At 40.4% G+C, this 21,850-nt stretch overlaps 1 protein-coding gene across 3 annotated transcripts in view; it reads left to right on the top strand.

The window, feature by feature from the left end:
• The window catches only part of BEND5 (BEN domain containing 5), an 853,353-nt gene that overhangs the window by 628,637 nt on the left and 202,866 nt on the right, over nucleotides 1-21,850 (top strand). For all 3 annotated transcript variants that reach the window (XM_085232377.1, XM_085232376.1, XM_085232378.1), the window contains exon 7: nucleotides 18,870-18,959. In XM_085232377.1, the coding sequence (XP_085088503.1) occupies nucleotides 18,870-18,959 (90 nt within the window). The remainder of the gene's footprint in view (nucleotides 1-18,869; nucleotides 18,960-21,850) is intronic.

Raw genomic sequence — 21,850 nt, 5'->3', positions numbered from 1 at the left:
GACCTGGGTAGGACTTCAGTAGTTTCACTGTAATTCTTTGCTCTCTGCACCACGCAAACATGATTTATGCTGCCTCTTGTCCCACCATAGTGTATTCCCAAGGTGTCCTTTGGATTACTCAATTTTGGAGCAAAACAGGGAGTATTACACCATATCTGTGAATTGATCTGAGGTTTTGCTGAGGTTTCTGTGAAAAGCAGAAGCATGATGATGTTTTCATGCTGAGAATTCCTTATGGTAAGTTTGGTGGTGATACCACTGGAAAAGGACTGGTTGTGTTTTGTGGAGGGAGAAAAGGAAAGAGATTAAACCACAGATTTGCCTTGGCTGAATGAGAGCTTTGAGCTGCCTGGGTTGGAGACTCCAGGCTCGCTCTGCAAGGAGGCTGGAAACTGCTGAGGCTGCCTGATCTCACAAAGACCTGCTTTGCTCTCTGTAGGTAGTTGACTCTTCACTTAAATACTTGAAGCCAGATGGGTTGAATCCTGGTTGAAAGTCAGGGCACAAGAAAGCACTTAGGTGCCTGGCTCTTCTTTTACTTCTAAATCTCATGGATTCAAAAAGGTTTCTGAGTATCTTCTTGGATCGGTTCCTGCGTAATCAGTCCTGCAGCCTCAGGACATCCTTTGTCAGGCTTTGCTCTCCAGTATTTTTCCAGTGAACTAGAGGAGCTGTTCATTCCTCTGCCTGAGGCTATAAGCGACCTTCTTCCATGTAACACTTGTTCCTAGTGCTGGCAAAGGGGATCTCACATTAGCTTGACTCTGTGCTGCTTGACTTTTGGGACCAATGTACAAAATTCACTACTGTCAGCACACTAAACATATTTAAGGCTTCTACCTGTAGGAGTCAAGCTAAATGGGAGAAGATGGTTCTCCTCTGAGTTTAGGGTCTGAGGCACTGAGTCTGTCCGAGATATGGTTATGGGCTGCTCTGTCATGCAGTGAAACTTCTTTGCTTCTCTTTAAGGAAAAAGAGTTCTGTTGTGCTTTTCAGTGGTCATGTCAAGTTGGTCGGCAGTGTACTGGCACTCCCTGCAGTTTGTGTACCTGCTGCAGAAGTAGCAATCCTACTGAGACTGTCGCCGTTTCATTTTGACTGCTTGTTATTTCTTGCTGAACTTGATGATGGATATTCCAAGGACAGGTTCTTCTCCCAGTCCTTGACAATTAGATCTCTGGAATGGATGCTAAATTTGTATTTTCTTTGCCATTTTCTTGAGGTTTGCTTTGACTCACTCTTCCTTTCCATCCCTTGATAACTGAGCAAGCCCTCCCCTCTAGAAACCTTTGACCTTCTCTCTACAGAGAGGTCTTGTCTTCCCCCCCAAACCAGGATGTCCAAAACCAGGCTATTTTTATTGCTTTCCTTTTGTTTAAATCTTGTATTTTTCCCTGATGTGCAGAAACAAAAAGGTTTTCTTCTCTTACTTTTTTTCCTCTCTTTTATGACTGAAAGCCAGGATAGGAAAAAAGGACTAGAACCATAAGCAGTTTAAAAAATGAGACTGCTTTGTGTCACTAACTCTGCAGAACAGGTCACCAGTCAGGGACGTTAGCCTCTTATTGCTTATGCTTAGTGTTTCACATTTTTTATTTGTCTTTACTCTTATTTATCTGATGTAGAGACATGCATTTTTTTGACAATCACCAGCCAATAATTCCACATTTGTCATAGAGAAAATGAGATAATCATCGCGTGGCCTGGTATTACTGGAAGGGCAGATTAGATTTGCTCAAAAACAGTGGCATTTTATGGTTACTTTTATGCTCTGTAAATAGAGGAAGAGACAGATTGAAGAGATTACGTTACAAAAAATTCCATTTCAAGTCACTGGGGAAGCAGGTAACCTTCAGAGCTGAGCTTTGCATAAGAATGCAATGGGAGAGTGTTTCTATTAACTCTGCCAACTTCTTTCAAAAAATATACTGTCTGCCTCCCTACATCAGCCTTCCTCCTGAACTGTTTTCTCCCTGCCACCCACCTTGTCCCCTGCCAGTGCCATTAGAGATGAGCCAGTGACTCAGGGTAGTTTCTCAGCTGAGGCAAGTAGTCAGAGCTCCATTGGCTTCAGTGGAGCGATAACAATATATGCTGGTTGAAGGATGCTCCCTCATGGTTTGAACCTGACCCTGTGTTTTTTCTACAGGACTGGGATTTTGTTTGGTTCTCTGTAGTGACAGGGATCACTTGTGAAGTTTTCACCTGCATCCAACATTTGAGGCTGTTCATGACTGGAGTATTAATTTGTTTCAAAATGGTTCTGAATCAAAATTTGGGTAAGCAGATTTGGGTAGACAGTAAGTCTTGTTTCTGATGGAAAATCTGTGGATGTTTTAAAACAAAACTCATCTCCAAAATGAAAGGATCTGAGGAAATGGCTGGGAAATAATTCCTTTCTGTGTATCATGTGCTTTTATATCCATAGGTGTCCATTGCTGACCATTGCTGGAGATGAGGCAAGAGGCTAGTTGGATTTCTGTCTTATGCAAATTTTACATCAACACAGATTGTTATTCTCCTGGGTATATAAAAGAATGGAAGTATTCTGTCGGTGGTGTGACAGTATACAAGGAAGGATTGTGGCTTTTATGTAGAGTGAAGCTCAGTGCATGTTTGCTTGTTTGTTTTGCTTCAGTGAGGTACTATAACTGCCATTGCAGAAGCACTTGATAATAGTGATTGCTTCAATGAAAAAAACATTCTCTTGTGGCTATTTGCGTAATTTTGAGTATATGTTAAATAAAACCAGAGATTCCCAGATACTTGTTCCTTCAAACATAAGAACTGTCCTTCTCTTTGCTCCTGAGCTATCTACATGGAGGGGAGCATTTCAGGAGTGATAAATGAAATCAAACCATGGATTATCATGCATGCCTGTACCCACCACAGAAATAAACTGAGGTAGTTAGGATGAAATAGTTGTTGAGCTCAAATGTCTAGTTGTCAAAATATCCACCAATGTTACCTTTAATAAAAGATTCATAGATTCTTTTTTCATCCATGTTTTAATTAGATTTAAATGAAAATAATTTTTCATTGTTTGCTCTTCCAAATACTACAGGTGATTGCTCGTGTCCCCGATTAGTAATATTTAATATATGCCTTCAAAACTTTTTAACTTATGAAATGATCCATTGTTTTTTAATATTGATCATGTACCTTGTGCAGCAAGCTAAGTGAATTCCCAATCACAGTGTCGGCTTATTTCATTGCAATGAGGACTTCAGGTAGTGAGGTACTCTGCTGTACTGAAGGGAATGTACTCATTTTGTACTACTGTACAAAAGAGAACCCTAGATCTACTGAAGTTAATGGCAGAATTATCTTTTGGTCCACAACTTCATGCTTAAGGAGAAATGCCTGAAAGGTGTCAGAATGTAAGCAGATGAGGCCAATGGGTAAATGTGGGAAAGGGAACTGAAAGGTCAAAGCAGGCTGGTGTTTGTGCTGTGACAACGATCTGGGGCTAAAGGCCTGCTTAAACCAACATCCCCTTTGCTGGTCAGCTGTGAGGAACTAGATGTTCATCCCAGTCCTTTAGACTCTCTACTTCTGCTGAGGTTACATCATTTCAGAAACCAGAAGTGATCCTTTTGATTGTTTGTGAAAGCATCTAGGTGCCCAGTTGCCTGTACACCATTATATAAATGATCCCTCTGCAGAGTTTGCTGTCTGAATATAAGATAAGCAGTGAGTCTTATGAAAAATCCAGAATTTATTTCTGGACTACTTTCTTCTGCTGTCTGTGTTTACTCAAATAATACGTTGGCTTAGCTGTTGCTGTAGTAGGGAACTTAGAGGTTTATAGGGAGATTGCATTGTTGTCTCTCAATGATCTGTTTTGTTGTTACATAGAAGCATAACCTTTTTTTAAGAAAAAAAAAAAAAAACCAGGGAAATTTAACTTTGCATAAGCCCTGCACATAATCAGAACAACTGCTTTTACTTATGTTTACTGTTCATCTTGTCAGCCCTAGCAGTGTCCTGTTGAGAGGCCTCCTGGTGTCAAGTGCACTCTCTTTCTTCAATATGAAAAGGAATTTGTATTTGTAATGAATACTCATACAATAGATGAGACTCATATGATCTGTGTTCCATGGAAGAAACAAAGATTTTTAGCCTCACAAAAGGAGTACTGTTAGAATTAATGTGCAGGGAATTCATGGTGGCACATTCAGAGTCTATCTCATCAAAGGAGCCAATGGGCGCCCTTCTGCCCAAATTGATGGAGTGGCTTTCATTTACCCCAACAGTGAATTTGTTTCCTACCCAGCCAGATCTAATACTTTTTGACACAAATAGATGGGAGGATCAGTCCATTAATGCAGAAGATTTAGTAGCTATTTGGTGAGTTTTTGCATCTTTGACATTTCAGAATGGAGCTTAATGATACAGCAGTTTAGCATAAACAACCTGACTTCATCGGGACATTTCTTTTCCTCTTTCTGCTACTTTCTTCTCCAGGCTTGGCATTCTTGGTGCGTCTGTGACTTGGGACAGTAGGGTCCCTTTTCAGGTGCACCTACAGGCTGTGCTGCTGCTGCTAAGCTTTCTTTGTGAGGCAGGAACTCTAAAAGGGCACAGGTTAGTTTTTCAGAGCTTAAAACAATTCTGTTTCCCTGGTTCCTCAGAATATGTTGTGTTTAAATATATAAGAAAAAAAAAACTTAAAAAAAAAAAAATTACACACTTTAATAGAAATACTTTTCCTTCATTAAATTAAATCTCTAAAGCCCAATAGCATTTTCAGTGCTTATATGAAAATGCCAGTGGGGATTTGAGATTAAAAGCGGTATTTTTGTACAAGTCAATGAAGATCTCAATAGGAAAGAACACTCTTCAAATATAAATTCCTCCAGTATCGAGAAAGACAGATTTTTCTACTTAGGTCCTTGATAATGCTTCTCCCAGCCTTGTTATGAAATTCTGTTTTCACATATCTGATATAAGGCTGTTACACATTAGCTCTCCATTTAATGAAATCTTATTAACGGTGCCTTTTTTATTATAGAGATATGCCAAGCTACTCAGATTTAATTCATGTTTAATGGTAAACACGAGATGCTGTGACCCATTTGTATGCAGCTCGTGTTCTCTATTTCTATCCAAAAAAGTAGTAAATTTAATGTTAGAAATAAAAGCATAATATATCCACTGTTGACTTACTAGTTTCATCTGGACATCATGAAAGGCCACTATATGTGTGTGATCCACAGCCAGATAAGTGGGAAAGGAATAGATTATGAAAACAAAATGTTTAAGAAAGCCATATTTTTCTTCTCCCTCTGAAGCCTTCTGTCTATTCAAGCAAATAAAACCTTGAAGTCTGCATTTTTGTAGATAAAATACTGAGTGATTGAGGTGCCGATTTCGGAAAAGTGCTTTCCAAATTTTCCCAGTAAAGAGAAAAGCATGCATGAATTGTTTTCAGTAATAAATGCACGCAGATGTAAAGTTCTTTTCAAATACCTCAAAGTGATGTATTAAAAAACAAACAAACAGAAAAACCACAGGTAACTGTTACTAGTGTTATTAAAATGGGGGAAGTTAATTGTAAAACTAGAGAGGCAAAAATGGGCTGTAGGTACTTACAGTTAGTTCTTGTATCAAGGGACTTCCCATATTTTGGGCAAGACTGTTGAGCCTGTTAAGTACTGACAGAAATGGGTGTTGTTGCCATTGTGCTTTTACAGCTATGGTGTTAGTTTATTTTGATTCCTTTCCATTCAGCACAGTAGTAGTAGGAGAAAGAGATGCATATGGATTTGGAAGGGACTTGGCCAAAAGGAGAACTATGCCTGTGGATGCAAGCATCTCCTGAATTTGGTGACAACTGAATACAGTTTTTGAAGCTTTAAACTTTGGGCTTAAATAGGATTTAGTTTACTTTAGTTGCTAAATCTGCTTTTGGATTTATTCTTGAGTGTCTTTTGAAAGGTTACTCATCAGTTTAGTGGAAGACCAACAAAAAGAACACAGGATTTTGGTTTTCAGTCCTCATATTTCAGACAGTGCTACATCACATCTTTGACAGAGGACAATGACCTTCAAAAAGTTTTCCATTATTTTTGAAGCTTTCTGAAAATTAGGACAGTGGTTTGGGTTCAGCCTTGACAACTTCTGAAAAATCTCTTTAGGGTATAGTCCTAAATGTCAGTTTGGACATGTCTGATCTGAGAGAAAGCTGTGGGATTTTTTTGTTGTTGGCTTTTGTTTGTTTGTTCTCTGCAGTGATTTGAAAATCTGCTTGAACTTAATGTCACAAATCTTATTTTTTCCTTTTCTGCCTTGGAAACGTGCAGTTCTGCATTATACCATCACTCTGGAAACAAAACTGCTTAAATTCACTTTGACTCATGCCTGCTGTCTGTATGGTAATACTTGTAGAACCTATCTTCCTTCTCATTAGCCACAGTTATTATAATCAATTGATCAGGAATGCAAAGATAAAGCAAATTAAGAGTAATCTATTCTCTGTTTCTCCTAAATAAGTTCATAAACTCAGAAGGCAGTCATTGCAAGTGCTGACCTAGATTTTCATTCATATTAAGCTTTTCTGTCATTTACTGGTAGTTTCTAATGAAAAGGGCCTTCATGATTAAAGCTATCAGTTGCTGCTGTTGTTTTTCTACTTGTCTGGAGTATATATCTATTCATTTTTCTTTAGTTTGAAATCGCTCCAAATATCTCAGATGTTTTTTTTAATGGGAGAAGAGTGGGTAATGTAGCTTCTGTTAGAGATGTGGGTCAGACCAAGCAGGGACAGTCCTTACAGCCTGGTGGAGATGGGGAAGATGAGATGCTGGTAGTTACGCAGCCTGAATTGGGTAAGCTGTTTAACCCACTTGAATTCATCACTTGAATGGGCTTGGAATTGCTTTTCTTTTATTGACAAAGGGCTGCTTGAAAAATACCTCTGCTATAGCCTGAGGGATATTTGGGAAGGATTGTACCTCTTCTGCTACTGGGGGACACTTAGCTAGAACAAACATGCATGTGGTCGCGTTGTGTTCACCAATTTGTAACTCAAGGAGGAACCCCAAGGTTGACTGTTTGCTCTGAAATCCACCTTTGATAAAGGCAGGTAGTGTTGGATTCCAGGTTCGTTGAAAGCCATTAGCATTCTCCTGCTGTATCACATGCAGATTTTCTTGGCTCACAAGAATAGCTTTACGTGGAGTATGCATCCTATATCAGCAAAATAAATGCATGCACGCAGAGCTATAGCCAGGGTTTATAAGGCTTATTGGAAGATGTACGAGCAACTCCCTCCTCCACCTCCTCTGTCCTTATTTTCAGCTGACATTTCCCCTGGCTGTGTTTTCCCTTCCTCACTTTTCTGTCCTTTCAACAGATTGGGGTGAGAAGGGTTGTTTTTACTTAAATAACTTAAAATCATCAGTACAGTCTTTGAGTTGTCACTATCCAGTATTGGCTGACCTTTGGATCATCTGATCATGTTTGGGGCAACTCTAAGCTCTGTTCTGTAGCCCTGGCTCAGGAATGCAAATACTGGGTGGCAAAGATCCTTTTGCTGAGGGGACATTGGTTCAGCCCCCATTCAAATTGAATAGCTGAACAGCCAAAACTGTATCAAATGACATACTCTTCCATGTTGAAAGTTCCCCTGTATTTGTCCAGGAACTTCTGTACTATACATCTATAAACTGAGTCCCTACATTCACCAGTGTTATTTGGCTTTGTAGGAGATGGTGTAAAGGGATAAGGGGGAGAGCTAATCTTCTTTGCTCCTTTTACTTAATTTGGGTCTTCCCACTGAAATCAGAAAAAAAATTAGAAATGCTTGCTTACTAGAATGCAGCAAGATGTCTGCAGAGAAAAACTTACTGTTTTTCAACAGAGGAGTCTTTTCCAAAATAGTTGGTCACTGAGCCTGGTTGTCCAAATACAGTCCCATTTACAGTCCCAATGACTGTCTGGTTGCTTGCCAACAGTGTGCACTAAGTGGGACAACACAACCATAATCGTGTGTGGTAGGGTCCTTGCTGAGGCTAAACACACATCAAAGTTTCTGGACACGTTTTCACTGCAATCATTGCCACTTTGTTTTGAAAACCTGTTGCTGGCTTCTGTCACCTCTGCTGCTTTCGAGATTCCCAAATAGGCTGCATCACATAAAGGTGAAGCCTAGAGTAAAACTGTGAGATGTCTTGCTGAATACCAGATCATTTGCAGGATAGTGGCAAGGCAACTGAAAAGAACCCTCTGTGAATGAGGGTGTTCTGCATGAATCCTTTTCTAGAATACAACCTGTATTAGAACATCTGTACGAGATAAAGATGAGGCTGTGGGCAGTAGAGTTTTTGAGCTGAGAGCTTGAAGTGACATGGTCAGATTGCACAGAAGAGAATGCACTGATGCCAGAATGGTTGATGTGGCCTGAAGTGTCAAAGACCTTAAGGAGGTTGAATGATTCATGTGGGTTACTTAAAGTTCTTTGAAGTGACTTTCTTCCTCTTTTCTCCATTTTTGTGGGTCTTGTAGGGTTTGCACAGCATGTGGAGCTGGCACCCTTTGTAGAGTTGGATGGATGAATATATCAAAAATGAATCACAAGCAATAAAGTCCTAGGCTTTATGCTTCTTTGGCATTGAGTAGCACATCAAGTTCAAGCTACTTAATTAAGGAGCAATAAACAACATGTCAGTATAGATGGAAGGAAGGACACCATCACAGGATGTGGCATCCCTCTGTGATATCAATTACTGTCTGAATTTTTTTTTTCTCCTCTTAATTTTTTTAAAGTAAATATCCCCATTCTGCATACTGACTCACATTTTGTATTGATGAGAAATATAACGCTTTAAAAAAACAATTGCACTGTAGCCTCATTACTATGAAAAATCCATTACATGGAAGTCATTTGTCAAAGCCAACTGTTTAGTTGCTGTAATTTACATATTTATCAAGTTTGATTGGAATGTAATGACTTTGACTTTCTTTATTTTTTTAACCTTTCTAACCCTCTTTCCATGACGAGGGCATTTCTTTTTTTTTTTTCTTGGTGGAAAAGGGCAAAACATAATTCAATTTAGATTCATTAATAAATATATGTATTAGGTTTCAAATTTCAATATTTTATGTTGGAAATGAGTTACATATAAATTGATGTGGGGTCTTACCAATCCATGAAGCTTTTGTCCCTACCAAGGGATCTGGCTGGCAAAGAATAGCACTCTGTAAATGAGATAATGAGCGTCAAGATATGCAGTTAATATTGGATCTCCATAATTCTAGTAGTTGAAGGATCAGACACGCATGGGTTTCCAGCATAATCACATGATTTATTATGTATGATTACTTTCATTTGCATCCAGTGCTGGGAGGTTTGTGACAGAGCACCAAATAGAAGCATTATATTCCCTTGAATACAGGTCTGGAGACCTAAGGAACTGCTGAGGACACTGATCCACACAAGCATCTTACACCCCACTGAGCTGTTACAAGACAGACAGGCAGAGGTGATGAGAGGCTTGCTGCAGCAGCTGATACTGGGAGTTGTTAAAGCTGAGCAATGTGGCACTGCTTGCTTGCAACTGGCCTCAAGTGAAGAAACCTCTACCCCCTGCTATGGAAAAGGCTAGAAGATATGATTCACTGGCTGTGAGAATGGCAAGTGAAGAGCAGAATGCCAGCTCTTATCTGAGCATTGAAACTTTCTCTATAAAAAGATTGTAAGGACATGAGAATTGAGTATGGTGGTGTTCCTGTATATAGGAGTTCATTTGAAGGGGTTACCTAGTTCCTCTGGAATATTCCACTGCCTGAGCAAAAGCTAAAACAGGGCATGCAAAATTAAGGCATTTTAAAAAATATCAACACCAACAGAAGAGGCAAGTGAGAAATAGATTGAAATTCTGCAAAGGAAATTGCTGGATGAATACCAAAGAAAATATCCTCGGGTGAGACAATGGAATCATTTTCTGTAGAAATTGGGTGCTTGCCAGATGAGGATGGTCTAGATGGGCTTGAAAGGTCCTCACCAGATCAAATATAAGGAGAATACAGATATTTTGGTGACTAACTTTGAGATATAGTGAATATCAAGCAGCAGGTGGTCAGGCACAGATATAACCAAAGTGACAAAAAATGATCTGCTACAGGTGCTTTGGCATCCAGATCGTCGGCCCCTTTTCTGTCCTCTGCTGCTTCACAGCATCTCCCACTTGACATTCCAATCTTTGACGTGTCCCATCCTTTAAATAAATGATGACTGAGAGTGATCCCCCTGAGCTTCAACTTGGAGTGTGTTTTTATTAATTTATTTCTTGCTGTGCTAGATTTCTCCCCCTCCACTTTTAAAAGCTCCTTTGACTTTAATTAAAATTCTCCATAGGCTTATCGCCTTGAGAGAGAGACAGTGCATATGTATAGATTGGTTTTAACAGTTTGATGACTAGCTATGTGATACAAAGCTTGCACAGCCTTCTAGTGTGTATGTGTATGCAGACAACAAAACGATTTTTCACTATGCTGTCCATTTGACTTTACTCCTGAATATTTGGACAGAAAGCTCAATTAGGATAATTGAACTGTAGAATTGTTTGAGTCGGAAGGGGCCCCTAAAGGCCATCTGGTCCAACTCCCCCTGCAATGAACAGAGACACCTACAGCTCCATCAGGTGCTCAGAGCCCCATTCAGCCTGACTTTGAATGTCCCAAGGACAGGGCATCACCACTCTGGGCAGCTAGGATTGGTAATCACTTGTGCATATGAAGTTAATGGGCTGCGTGCAGAGAAGAATTCTGTCTGTGTGAGGATCTGTTCTTAGTTTGCAGAAAGGCAGGGCACAGACGTAGCAGGCTGGTGCAGACTGCTGGAAGATTTTGTGTGTCCAGGTAGAATTTAAACATTTTGGTTTTGTAACAGAGAGGAAAAAGCCATCTCATAGTCTGTGAATCAAAATGGTAGCTTACTTAATTCTTGATCCTTAATGAGGAACAAATGTGCCCACCCTCTGGCCACGCATCTCACCATTCTTCTACAAAGGAAAGGACAAGAATGTGGCAGGACTTTGTCTTGCCAGGCCACAGAACGGATGGTACAGGCTAAGTGCTCTTATGTGTGCAAAAGAGCTGGTAACTCAAGTTTTCATGAGTGAGGAGCTGCTTTCCAGCCCATCTTTGCCTTCCCCCTTACATTAAAAAGGACTGTTTTCTTATCCTAATTTGAAACCAGTGTCTAAAATGACAGTGAAGACAGGATTGCTTCTGGGCTGCTTTAGGGATATGTATGAGTTTTGCCCTGTGGTGAGCTGAGGGCTGTGTGCATCCCCCATCTTGCTGAGGCATTTTGAAATTTGCGTTGGATATATAAACTCCTCTACTGAGCACCTTAATTTTTTGGTGCTACATGCTCAGGTCTGAATTCTAATTTCAGGCAAGCGGCGAATGTGAAGAGAGAAGCATCTTTTTTGTCTTGCAGACTTAAGGCTCTCTCTGAAGGCAGTGTTGGTGCTTCTTGGAGGTCAGTGTCATCTTCTGAAGAGCAGTGTTCTTCATGAATCTCATTTCAGCAGGTTGCTTTTTATTGACTGCAAGCTCAGCTACCAAAGAACTTACTGTCATAGTTCAATAAAGGCCGAAACCTTTTGCAGAACACCTTATACGTTCTGCCTGGGATCACTGCTTTCAAGTCAGGCCTTGCACACAGAGGACTTTGTTCTTCTTAACCCTGTCAGTTCCTCACCTTCTTCCCAGGGTGGGTCTGATGCAGCAAAAAGAAAAATAAGAAGGAAAAAACCAACACCTCCTGTGTCTGTACTTAAGCATGGAGTGTCCCCACTCCTTTATATAACTGGTATTTTGGAAAGAATAAGCGAGAATGGTTCGTGATGTTCATATCAGTGTCTGAGATGTAGAATATGGGAGATGAATCCAGTGACAACATTGGTTGCATTGCAGCATGCTTTGCTGGCAGAGGAAGGATACCGTGATTATGTTTCACTTCTTTTCCTCCCAGAATGAGCCACACCTTACTTAGAACAAAACAGCTGTGTAGATATCTGTGCAGCTTTGTCTATCGCTTCATACTTCTCTACTCTTTTTTTTTTTTCCACTCCTTTTCCTGTTGAGGTCTGTTGAGGCTGTTTCTTAAGAGAAGAGTGAGGCATAGCCCCAGTGGGTAGTATCCAGGCACATCTTTCCTGATCTCTCCATGCTGGTCTTGCAGTTAGTCCATTCTCTAATACTTTGTTCACTGGCCTTGTGAGATTAGGAGTGCCAGACTAGTAGATTCTGGAGTTGCATCTCCAAACAGCTGTAGATAGCCCCTTCAGCTCTCCCTCTTATTTTACTTTTTTTTAAATTTATTTTAAGGTTCCATAGTGCAAGGATGTGACTCTGCATCCAGAAACTTAAGAGAATTTCAGATAAAACTGTACTGGGGCTCTAAGTCCTCTTCTGTGCACATGCTTCTATGCTTTTTTTTTTTTTTTTTTAAATTTGGAAAAATCTAAACACTGAAGTTAATCACAGGCAAATCCACAGCAAAACTGGAACAAAGGTGTCCTGGCTGCTCCTGTAACTGCTGGACTACTCTGTGAGTGGTTGGTAATTCCCTCTTTGCTATCTTGGCTGAAATTCTGACATAAATTATTCCCTTATCTTTCAGCCCATGCATACTTGTAGCAAACAAACATAGCCTTAGCCCTCTCCACTGGAGAGAGCTGATAGAGAATTGCTTTATAACACGCCCTAGCAATATCTTTTGAATCCCTGGATTTTAAAGACAAACTGAAAAGATACCAATGTAACTGTAGTACTGCAGGTGGAAATGTCTTCCATCTGAATATTTTATTTCTAGCCCTTTGTATAGAGTGAAAGCTGCTGGGACAGGGAGTGTTTCCAGAGGGAAGATAGCTGTGAAAAGACAGAACAAGATAGGTACCGGTTTGCACTGATTCCTTCCCTAAAGATGAGGCCTGTTTCTGTGGCTGCAGGCAGCTCCTTAGTGTTTCTCCCTCTCCTTGCTAATGTGTGGTTGTGGAGTTCAGTTAAGAGAAGTTTGTGGAACAGCTGTAGGTCTTTATGCTGTCATTCATGATAACTGGAGAAGTGCTGCTGTGTATGTAAGATACTGCTTTTCTATCTGCATCTGCTGTAACATATTTAAAAAGAGATAAGTGGGATGTGTTTTGGTTTGTTCAGTTTGCAGTATGATACCCAACACTGCAAGAAAAAAAATGAGTATTGCAGATCAGCATCCATACATTCAGATACAGATGGGTGTGTTTTGATGCTACAGAATAGCACTGAAAGGCACCCAGGTAAAATGAAGACATTTAGAAAAAGAGGGCTAGAATGATTTTTTTTCCTGCTGGTAAAATTTATTTTCTTGTTCTATACCAGCTGAAGGACACAAGCGTTTTGTGGGATTTGGGGAATGATTTCTGGGGTTCTGGGATTAGGCATCAAATTTAACAAGATGATATATAGCTTTGAGGAGACACATTTGATGTACCACTTAGCTTTCCCATAATTTACTGCCTGCCTGTGGTCTCTGGAGGGCAAGGGGTTTATCTACACTCCAACTTGACTTTATAAATAGCAAAGCAGGAGAGGGAAAAAGAAAGTAGGCTGGGGACCTGCCTGCTAAACTGTTGTGGTATGATGGTGATGCAGGTAGGTGACATTAAATGCTACTGTCTGCATCCTTAATTATGAGTTGTCATCACCTTGGCCATTTGAGGACGATAATGTGCTGTTCATATTCCAGACTGCTATTCTTATTCATAGAACTGTATGTTCTAACGTTCAAAAGGGTATGTATAATTTAAAGACAAAACCTCAGGTTTTTTTGGAAGTGTTTTTTTCAGCAGAGAGGAGGAGTGAGGAAAGACGATGTAAGTGTACTTTGACTGGTTTTGCATGTGGTTAATTTGCCTTCCTCAGAAGAGTGGCAAGCTGGCATTATCAGACCAAATAGAAAAATGATTGCTTCCAAAACTTAATGGAGATTAAAAACAAACAAGGGGGTCTGTGAGGTAAGGAGAATCTTGCCCCACAATCATTTGCCATTTCTGATTTGCAAATAGCTTTGCAGTGTCATTTGATCTGTGCTTCAGCACAATTTTTACCAGGAGACACTTCTGGCCTTTTCCTTTACAGTCAGATCCCTTTGCTGGGCTATTAGGTTGAAAATGCAGTCAAGTATTAACATCAAAACTGTTTATGTAACCTGCATGGAACCCCTCCAAAATACCTTGCAACTGAGGGAGGGTAGGGGAAGGAAAGGATGAAAAGCAAAAGCTGGATGGAAATAGTACCTGCTCTGGATTTAAATGCAGAATCACACAGAATGGCTAGGGTTGGAAGGGACCTCAAGAATCATGAATCACCAACCCCCCTGCCATGTGCAGGGCCACCAGGCTTTCCAGGGCCCCATCTAATCTGGCTTTGAACACCTCTAGGGACGGGGCATCCACAACCTCTCTGGGCAGCCTGTTCCAGTACCTCACCACTCTCTCTGTAAAGAACTTAATAGGTCAACTCATTTCAGCAAATAGAAGTTAGTCTGTTGATATATGCTTGTCTAGTTAAACTGTCATTGACGTTCACTTAGCTGCATTTCAGCAGAAGTTGTTGCCCGTTAAAGAGACCTGAAAGGCATTGTTGCAAAGGACTTGAAGGAGGAATAAAGAACTAGCTAGGCAAGGAGACCTATTCACGTATTGCAATTTCAGATTCCTGGTGGCACTGAATTGTGTTGGTAATTCATTCAACAACTACCTTCGGAACACTCTGAGCCTCTCATTCCTACTCCGCCCCTGTGCTTGTCCCTATAGGATGCTCGTGTATAGCACAATCCTAAACGTTCCTTTTTCTCTTTTGGTTGGAGTACATTTAATTTGCTTTAAGCAGGAACAAACCTAAATCTCATGGTCTCTGAGTAAGGAGCAGTTATGGAGGGAGAATACAATGAATGTCTTAATCCTGTGTCACCCTGTCTTTGAGACACTGTGTTACATTAAATTGATTTTGCAAATGAAAGCTAAAAGCTAAGCAAAAGCCCCCAATCTATTTTGCCTAAAGATGATTTTAGTGCTCTTTATGTTCCCCTAAATGACAAACCAATTTGTTACCTGCCTACATAAACATTTGCCTATATTAGCACCAGAAATGTTTTATTTTTATTAGCCCAAACTTTATCTTTTTATGAAGACACAAGGGCCCAGTAAAATTAGTGTGCAAATATAATACCCAATTTGCATTTTTCTATGGTCAGCAGAAAAGCTGAGCAAAATCAATTTGATATTAGGTCAGCATATACATCAATAAAGCATACACGCACAAAGGACCATTGTAATGGTTCCTGTAATTTCTATGCTGCCAGAGTAGAGAGATTAAATAATATTAAATGCTCCAAAATAGCTTTGCTTTTAAGAGGGATGTAAAAAGAGAAAGAAGAGAGACTTTGGTATAAAATGGGCAATAAAGGATAATAGTTGCACAATCTCCAACTTTAAAACATTGTGACAATGATCTCAGAAGCAGGCTTCCTGCTAAAAGGCTCCAGTTCAGCAAAGCTCTTTTGCCAACACCTACATTTAAGCCCATTTTTAAACACAATAGAAGTCTGTCAAACTAAATCATATATTTAAGCACCTGACAGAGTCAGGGCCAGAGCCTGAATGAAAATCTGGAACTTGAGAGAATTGGATCCAGTTTAGAGCATGCCAAGCAAGATCGTTGCTGGGTAGAATCCAGGCACAAGTGGGCTTTGAACAAAACTCCTCTGTGCTCTACCTGGGACTACCTAAACATGGTGGAAGGTGAAGAGAAGCAGTAAGGGCATCTTGTAGACTTCCCCTGCACACAGCTGACCTTCCGTGGGTTCTTCTGCAAGGTACTTGAGATCCTGCCTATGCCCCTTCCAGGAAAAAGGGACTCAGAATAGACATCTGACTTTTAGAAATTGTAGTGTAGCCTTTGCTTATTTCTGTGGTATGAAAGGATCTGTTTTACCTGCTTAGTTTCTTTGCACAGCCTATGTGAGTCTTAAGAAAGAGGATACTGGGAAGTAGCCTGCAATCCAACTATAAGCAGGCAAGAAGAGCTTGTGTTTATTTGACTCCACCTTGTCCAGTGAGATTTGGTAGGGACCAGAAATGACATTCTTTTAAAACATGTGTTGTTGAGATGTGCACTCCTACTTGAAATGACATCTGTGACCAGAAGTAACAAGAACAAATGGTATTAGGTGCTAATCTGTTCCCTCGGGAAAAGCCAGAGTACAGTAAATGCTGCTTGGATTTGATTTGCTAAAGCGGTTTAACGCGGCAGAGACTAGACAGCCAGGACAGCAGCGACATCAGTGTTTGCTTTCAACGCAGATGTTGTAGCTCTGTTGGACACAGACAAGGCAAGACAGCGCAGAGAAGTGTAATGCAATAGAGTTCTTTTCATTTCCTCTGTGGAGTCTTCAGCTCGCGGGGTTTTGAATACAAAATGCTGGCAACAGCCCACCTCATACTGCAAAACACCTGAGAAAGGAAGGCAATGTGGAATTTGTTTTGCCAATAGATACAGAGGCAAATTGTTCAGGTCTCAGTCAAATTCTTCAGGCAAGGCAAATATAGTTAATGGTGACTGCACTGGTAGACTTCAGATGGGAAGGAAAATGTTTAGCTCAGTCTTGAACTTACCTGCTAGAAGTAAGAGTAGAAAATAATTCCAGAAATTGATACGTTTTTTTCCTTGGAAATTTTTTTACATCCGATATTTTCAAAGATTCATTGCTATGGTAGCTGTTGTAGCACCACAAAATACATTCTCTCCATTTGTAAAGTTGGATAATTCATGGCTAAGTGGGTCTGTAGTTTAGGTTTCGGCATCTACTGAGAAAAGGTACATATCTAACCTTTTTTTTTTTTATTTACAAATTCTATTGGTCTCTTCCATCCTGCTGTAGAAAAGATGCATTTTTAGTTGAATGTTAAAATGTGCAATAGTGATTTGTAGCAGTATCTATTGCTAGTTTTACTGGGTTGGCCTTGGCTGGCTGCCATACTCCCACCCAGCTGTACTGAGTGGGACGGGAGAAAATGAGATGAAAAAGTTTGTGGGTTGAAATAGAGATAGGGATCTCACTTGCCTATTACCCTCATAAGCAAATAAATTTGACTGGGAAGGAAATTAGTTTAACTTACTTCCAGTTGAAATAATCTCAGGTAGTGAGAAACTAAGACTAAAATTAAAACGCCTCATCTTCCCTGGAAAACTCCACTTGTCACCATAGGCTTCCTTTCCTGCTCATTAAAGTTGGTTTGCTGATGCATCTTCTTCCTCCCACACTGCTCAGTGTTAATGCAAATGATGTGGAGTGGTCATCAACTTCTAGCTGATGGTGTTGTTTTCCTTTTTACTGCCTCCCACTTTTTTTCTGCAGTCAGAATTGACCCCACATCTGCTATGTTTGTCAGAGACATTCTTTCTTGTATTTTTCTGTCTCTGGGGCTCTGAAATGCCAGAGTGGTGAAGTTGGAGTATGAAAGAATGAATGACTGGTTAAGTTGTGGGGTGAGCAGCTGTAGAACATTTAGAAGGACTGAGGAAATAAATGCCCCGCAGAGATCTGTTGTCCCATTGCCTCCAGAGAACAATCAAAACCAACCAAAATGTATTGATTATTTCTGTGATTTTGTTAGATATGAAAGCTGTGAAAACTGAGATGAGAGAACTGAACGTTTATAAGAACCAGGAACTTTTTTCTTTTTTTTTTTAAACAGAAAAACAACCAACCAGAAAACTCTGAGGTGATCTCAGACCCCAAATATCTTTCTATGTTTGGATATGCATGTAATGCATATACCTAATTTAATTTTTTTTTTTTCTTTTAAAGCTTGGATTTAGTTTTCAGTTGCCTTTCAATGTAAAAACTATTTCACAGCAGAGATTTAAATTGAATCCTGCTGTGTCCAGTACTTCCCCTGCTGTGTGTGTTCAGATCTAGGAAAGATACTAACTGAGGTCCTGACCTCTTATGGTCCTTAAAATCCCCAAAACCATTTTGAAGAGGCATAATTTTTATTTCCTGTTTGTTGAATGCTATCACTGCACAAACAGAGGGAACACACTGTGTGACCCAACCTGTTTACAACTAAGTAAATGGCCAAAGCAGTGCGGTTTAAAGGGGTGGGAGGGGGAGGAGGGAATTAAGTGCTCAATTAGCCACCTTTTATGGTCCACCTCAGAGGTCCTTGCTATTTAATGTAACGGGGCAAGTCGTTTTCTTAACGCAATTCATGTAGTTGTTCTCTCACCCCAGTTTACTTCTGATCTCTTTTCCATACTTCAATATTCCTGAGTATCTCTTTTCATCAGAGCAGATGAGGACCCAAATAGGAGAGGAAAGATCCCTCAAAGCAAAGCCCGTGATAATGAATATAATTGGTTAGCACTTCACCATGCTTTGGTGCTGGTAAGGCTTGCATCAAGTGTTATGCAGGGTGCAATTGGCTTTACATGTGAATGGACCCCCACTGTTCTTGTTGCCCTAGAGGGATATTTATCACAAGTGAGAGAGCAATTACAGTGCAGTTAAACTCCCTGTAGTAAATCTTGCGTTTTTTTTTTTTTAAAAAAGAGAGCTAACTTTGTTGTTGCAGGTTTGGCTGCGTGTCATTAGATTTTCAGCCCTTGTGCAGTCTGCTGCTGTGGCCTGGTACGGAGACCCAGTGACGCTGCCTACTTTAATTATAGATTGTGCTTATTTATAATGTATGACCAATTTTAATAAAAGGATATGCTTTAATATTAATGTTCCTTTGTGTCCTACATATGGAACCCAGTTTAAGGATCTTTTGTCTCTCTTTTTCCTTCTGCCACCTGCCACTCTGCTGCAGTGAACCTGCGCCCAGGTGCTGAACAGAAAGTGGTGTTCATCACTGCACGAGTCCATCCTGGGGAAACGCCTTCTTCCTTCGTGTGCCAAGGTGAGTGCCTACAACATCATGGTTTTGTAAGAAAAGGAAATACCAGATTGGGTTTCCTACACATCCACTTGCTGGATTTGCCTAATTTTGTTGGTCTGATAGAAGGCTGAGTTCATGGGATGCTTTTTTCCATAATGAAGATACTAGGGAGTCTCTCACCTCTACCCAGAGCTCAGTGAGAATATATCAGTCCTGAGATTTGTGAATGTTTGCTGAATTTGGTCAAAACTGAACAGTGGGCTCTGAAATTATTCAGGATTTTTTGACAGTTCAAGATGCATACATGTAATATGGCATAAGGCTCCTTTCTGTAGGAAAAAAATGATGGAAAAATTCCAGGAGTGGTTCTCAGTTGAGTGATAATTTTTCTCACTATCTACTATCTTCAGCATCTTTTCCACTGTGAAGCAATGGCTCTAGTTCTCCTGTGTAATTCTAAGAGGCCTCTATTTGTCTGAAGCTGCTGCTCTGAGAAGCACAGCTTCCAGTGGCTGACAGCTGTTCCCTGCACAAAGCATTCCTGCTAAAAATAGAAAGCAAATTACCCAGCTCATATTTATAAAGAGCTGTAAATCCCAGGCTTGTGGGTACAAATAAATAAATAATCCCGGCAAGAGTTCGTATAGCTTCATTGTATAGGTCTGAAATATTGTACTTATGGTATGTGACTTTTCACGGTGGTAAATTGTCGGTGGTATAAATCAATGCAACTTCCCTGAAACCAAGGGAATGTGTTAATTTACTACATCAGCTCGGATATGGCCCTGCCTTACCAATGAGTTGCATCAATCAAGCTTACGCAGAGCTTATTATATTGGCTGCTCGTAATGCTGCAGATTGGTTTGGAACTGGTCCTGTTGGTACCTAAAGAACTCAGTAGGGAAGGTCTGGCATGGCTTCATGGTCTTCTCTGTATGTTTCTCATTTTGGCCAAGTCCCATATCTGGCATCTCTCTGAAGCAGAAGGTCAACAGCTGACCAACACTTTTGCTGTCCTAGCCCGATGGGCTAAGGCAGTACCAAGCCTCTTCTCACCCACCTGTGAATAACAAAGGTAAAACACTTCCTTTTAGAGATCAGACCTCCACAGTAAGTGCAGGGAAACTCAGAGAGTTTTCAGTCTCCTGTGGTAGCATAGTCAATGTAGAGCATTATAGTACACATGGTGTTTGTTAATGAATATGGATTTTTAATTGGATGCTTTGATTCTGTTCATGGCTGCTGGCAGAGCCCTGTGAAATGAGGGCTGAGGCATGCTGCTGAGGTGGTGTTTTGTAAGTGATATTATTTTGATAATGGAGAGTTTATACAAAAAGGGGGGGGGGGAAAGGATGTGAAAAAGCGAGTGGCAAATTTAGCCTGATGAAACAACTGGATGGAAGTCATGCTCTGATTGTCTGAGAAAAACTTTGCATTTTACAGGAAAATTAAAATAAAAAGAGAGGGGGAATGTAAGAAGAAAGGAGGGGTCAGTCTTGGAGGAGCACATCAGAAACTTGCTGTGACTGCAGTTATAATGCACGCTTCACTCACTTGGAAATGCACAGATCTGAAGGCACTGAACTCCACTGTGCATCGAGCCATTCTGCCCAGTGCAGATGAAGCTGCCTTGTGTGTATAATTAGTGTCAAGACAAGTAGAAATGGCAAACATTTCAAGGCTGTTGCTGCGTTGTTTCTAGCATTGCCAGATGTGAAATTGGGTGCTTCCTCCATCTTTGGAAACTTTTGCGTGGTAGGGTCAAAAGAAGGGATGAAAAGGATCCCTTGGGCAATCAAGTGAAGGCATAATAAGGAATTTTATTTCTGGACTCCTGGGAGGAATTTTGGCAGAGTTAGATACTGCAGATTTAATATCCAAATGCAAGCCCAGTCAGTGCATATGGAACATGTCAGGATTTTTTTCCTCGGTAGAGAGATTTCTTCTCGAATGCTTGATTATACTCACCACCTGAAGTATTAAGATACGGAAGCTAATCCCAAAGATTCCCCAGGTGCAAGCAGCATCTTATATATGGAAGAGCAGTATTTTGACTGCCTGGGCCTGGATAATCAGCCAACAGAGGAATCAATGATAAGTTACAAGCTTTCATTTTTCATTCTTCTATTTTGTTCTGAATATTTTATTCAGTTCTGGGTCTGTCGTCTTTTTTAAGGCACTGAGCTTGTAACTAACTCCTTACCTGTCTTTGGTCTAGCATCTCTTCCTGCTCTCTAGTGTAGCACCCACACCAATTTCCTAGGGTCTGACACCAGTATACTCTTCCACTATCTGGTTAAGCAAGATGCCCTGAGATGAAACTTATATAACCTTGATGCATCAGTATGTACTTGGTTGTGACTATGGAACTTTTGTCTTCCACCTTATCCAGATGTGGAAAGCCTAAACAAGAATATTTGTGTACCTGTGGGAAAAGACCATAAATGCTTCTTTCCATTCAGAGCTGTATTGTTTGAGTCATCCCTCTTCATACTCCATACTGAAGAATCCATCATAAACTGGGATTTTGATGAAAATGCTCCTTGTTCATGTAGATGTGAGAATATTGTAAACTCAGATGCAAACGTTGTTCTCCTTTCTGCTGTGGAGTGCTATCAGCAGTAGCCAGACTTCCTTAGAATCATTAAACACCTCGTCCAGCAGTTAAAAACAAGTGCCATAATATTTCACACATGGTGCAGCTGCTGAGCTGTAGCTCTCTTCATTAAAAGGCAGACAAAACCCCAAAGGGCCTCTTCACAGAAAGATGGATTACGAACCTTTTGTTTCTGTTTTGGTCTTTTAAGAGTTATTACAATGCTTCAGGTCAGCCTTTTTAGGACATTTTTCTGATAGTTCTTAACTGCTTGTTGTGAAGTTTGAGGTCAGAGATGGAGAGTTAGTCAACAGAG

This window comes from Meleagris gallopavo, chromosome 10, assembly GCF_905368555.1.
Source record: "Meleagris gallopavo chromosome 10, MGAL_WU_HG_1.1, whole genome shotgun sequence".
NCBI classification, from domain to species: Eukaryota; Metazoa; Chordata; class Aves; order Galliformes; family Phasianidae; genus Meleagris; species Meleagris gallopavo.
The sequence above is the reverse complement of the archived record's forward strand: the minus strand, read 5'-3'. Positions and strand labels throughout refer to the sequence as shown.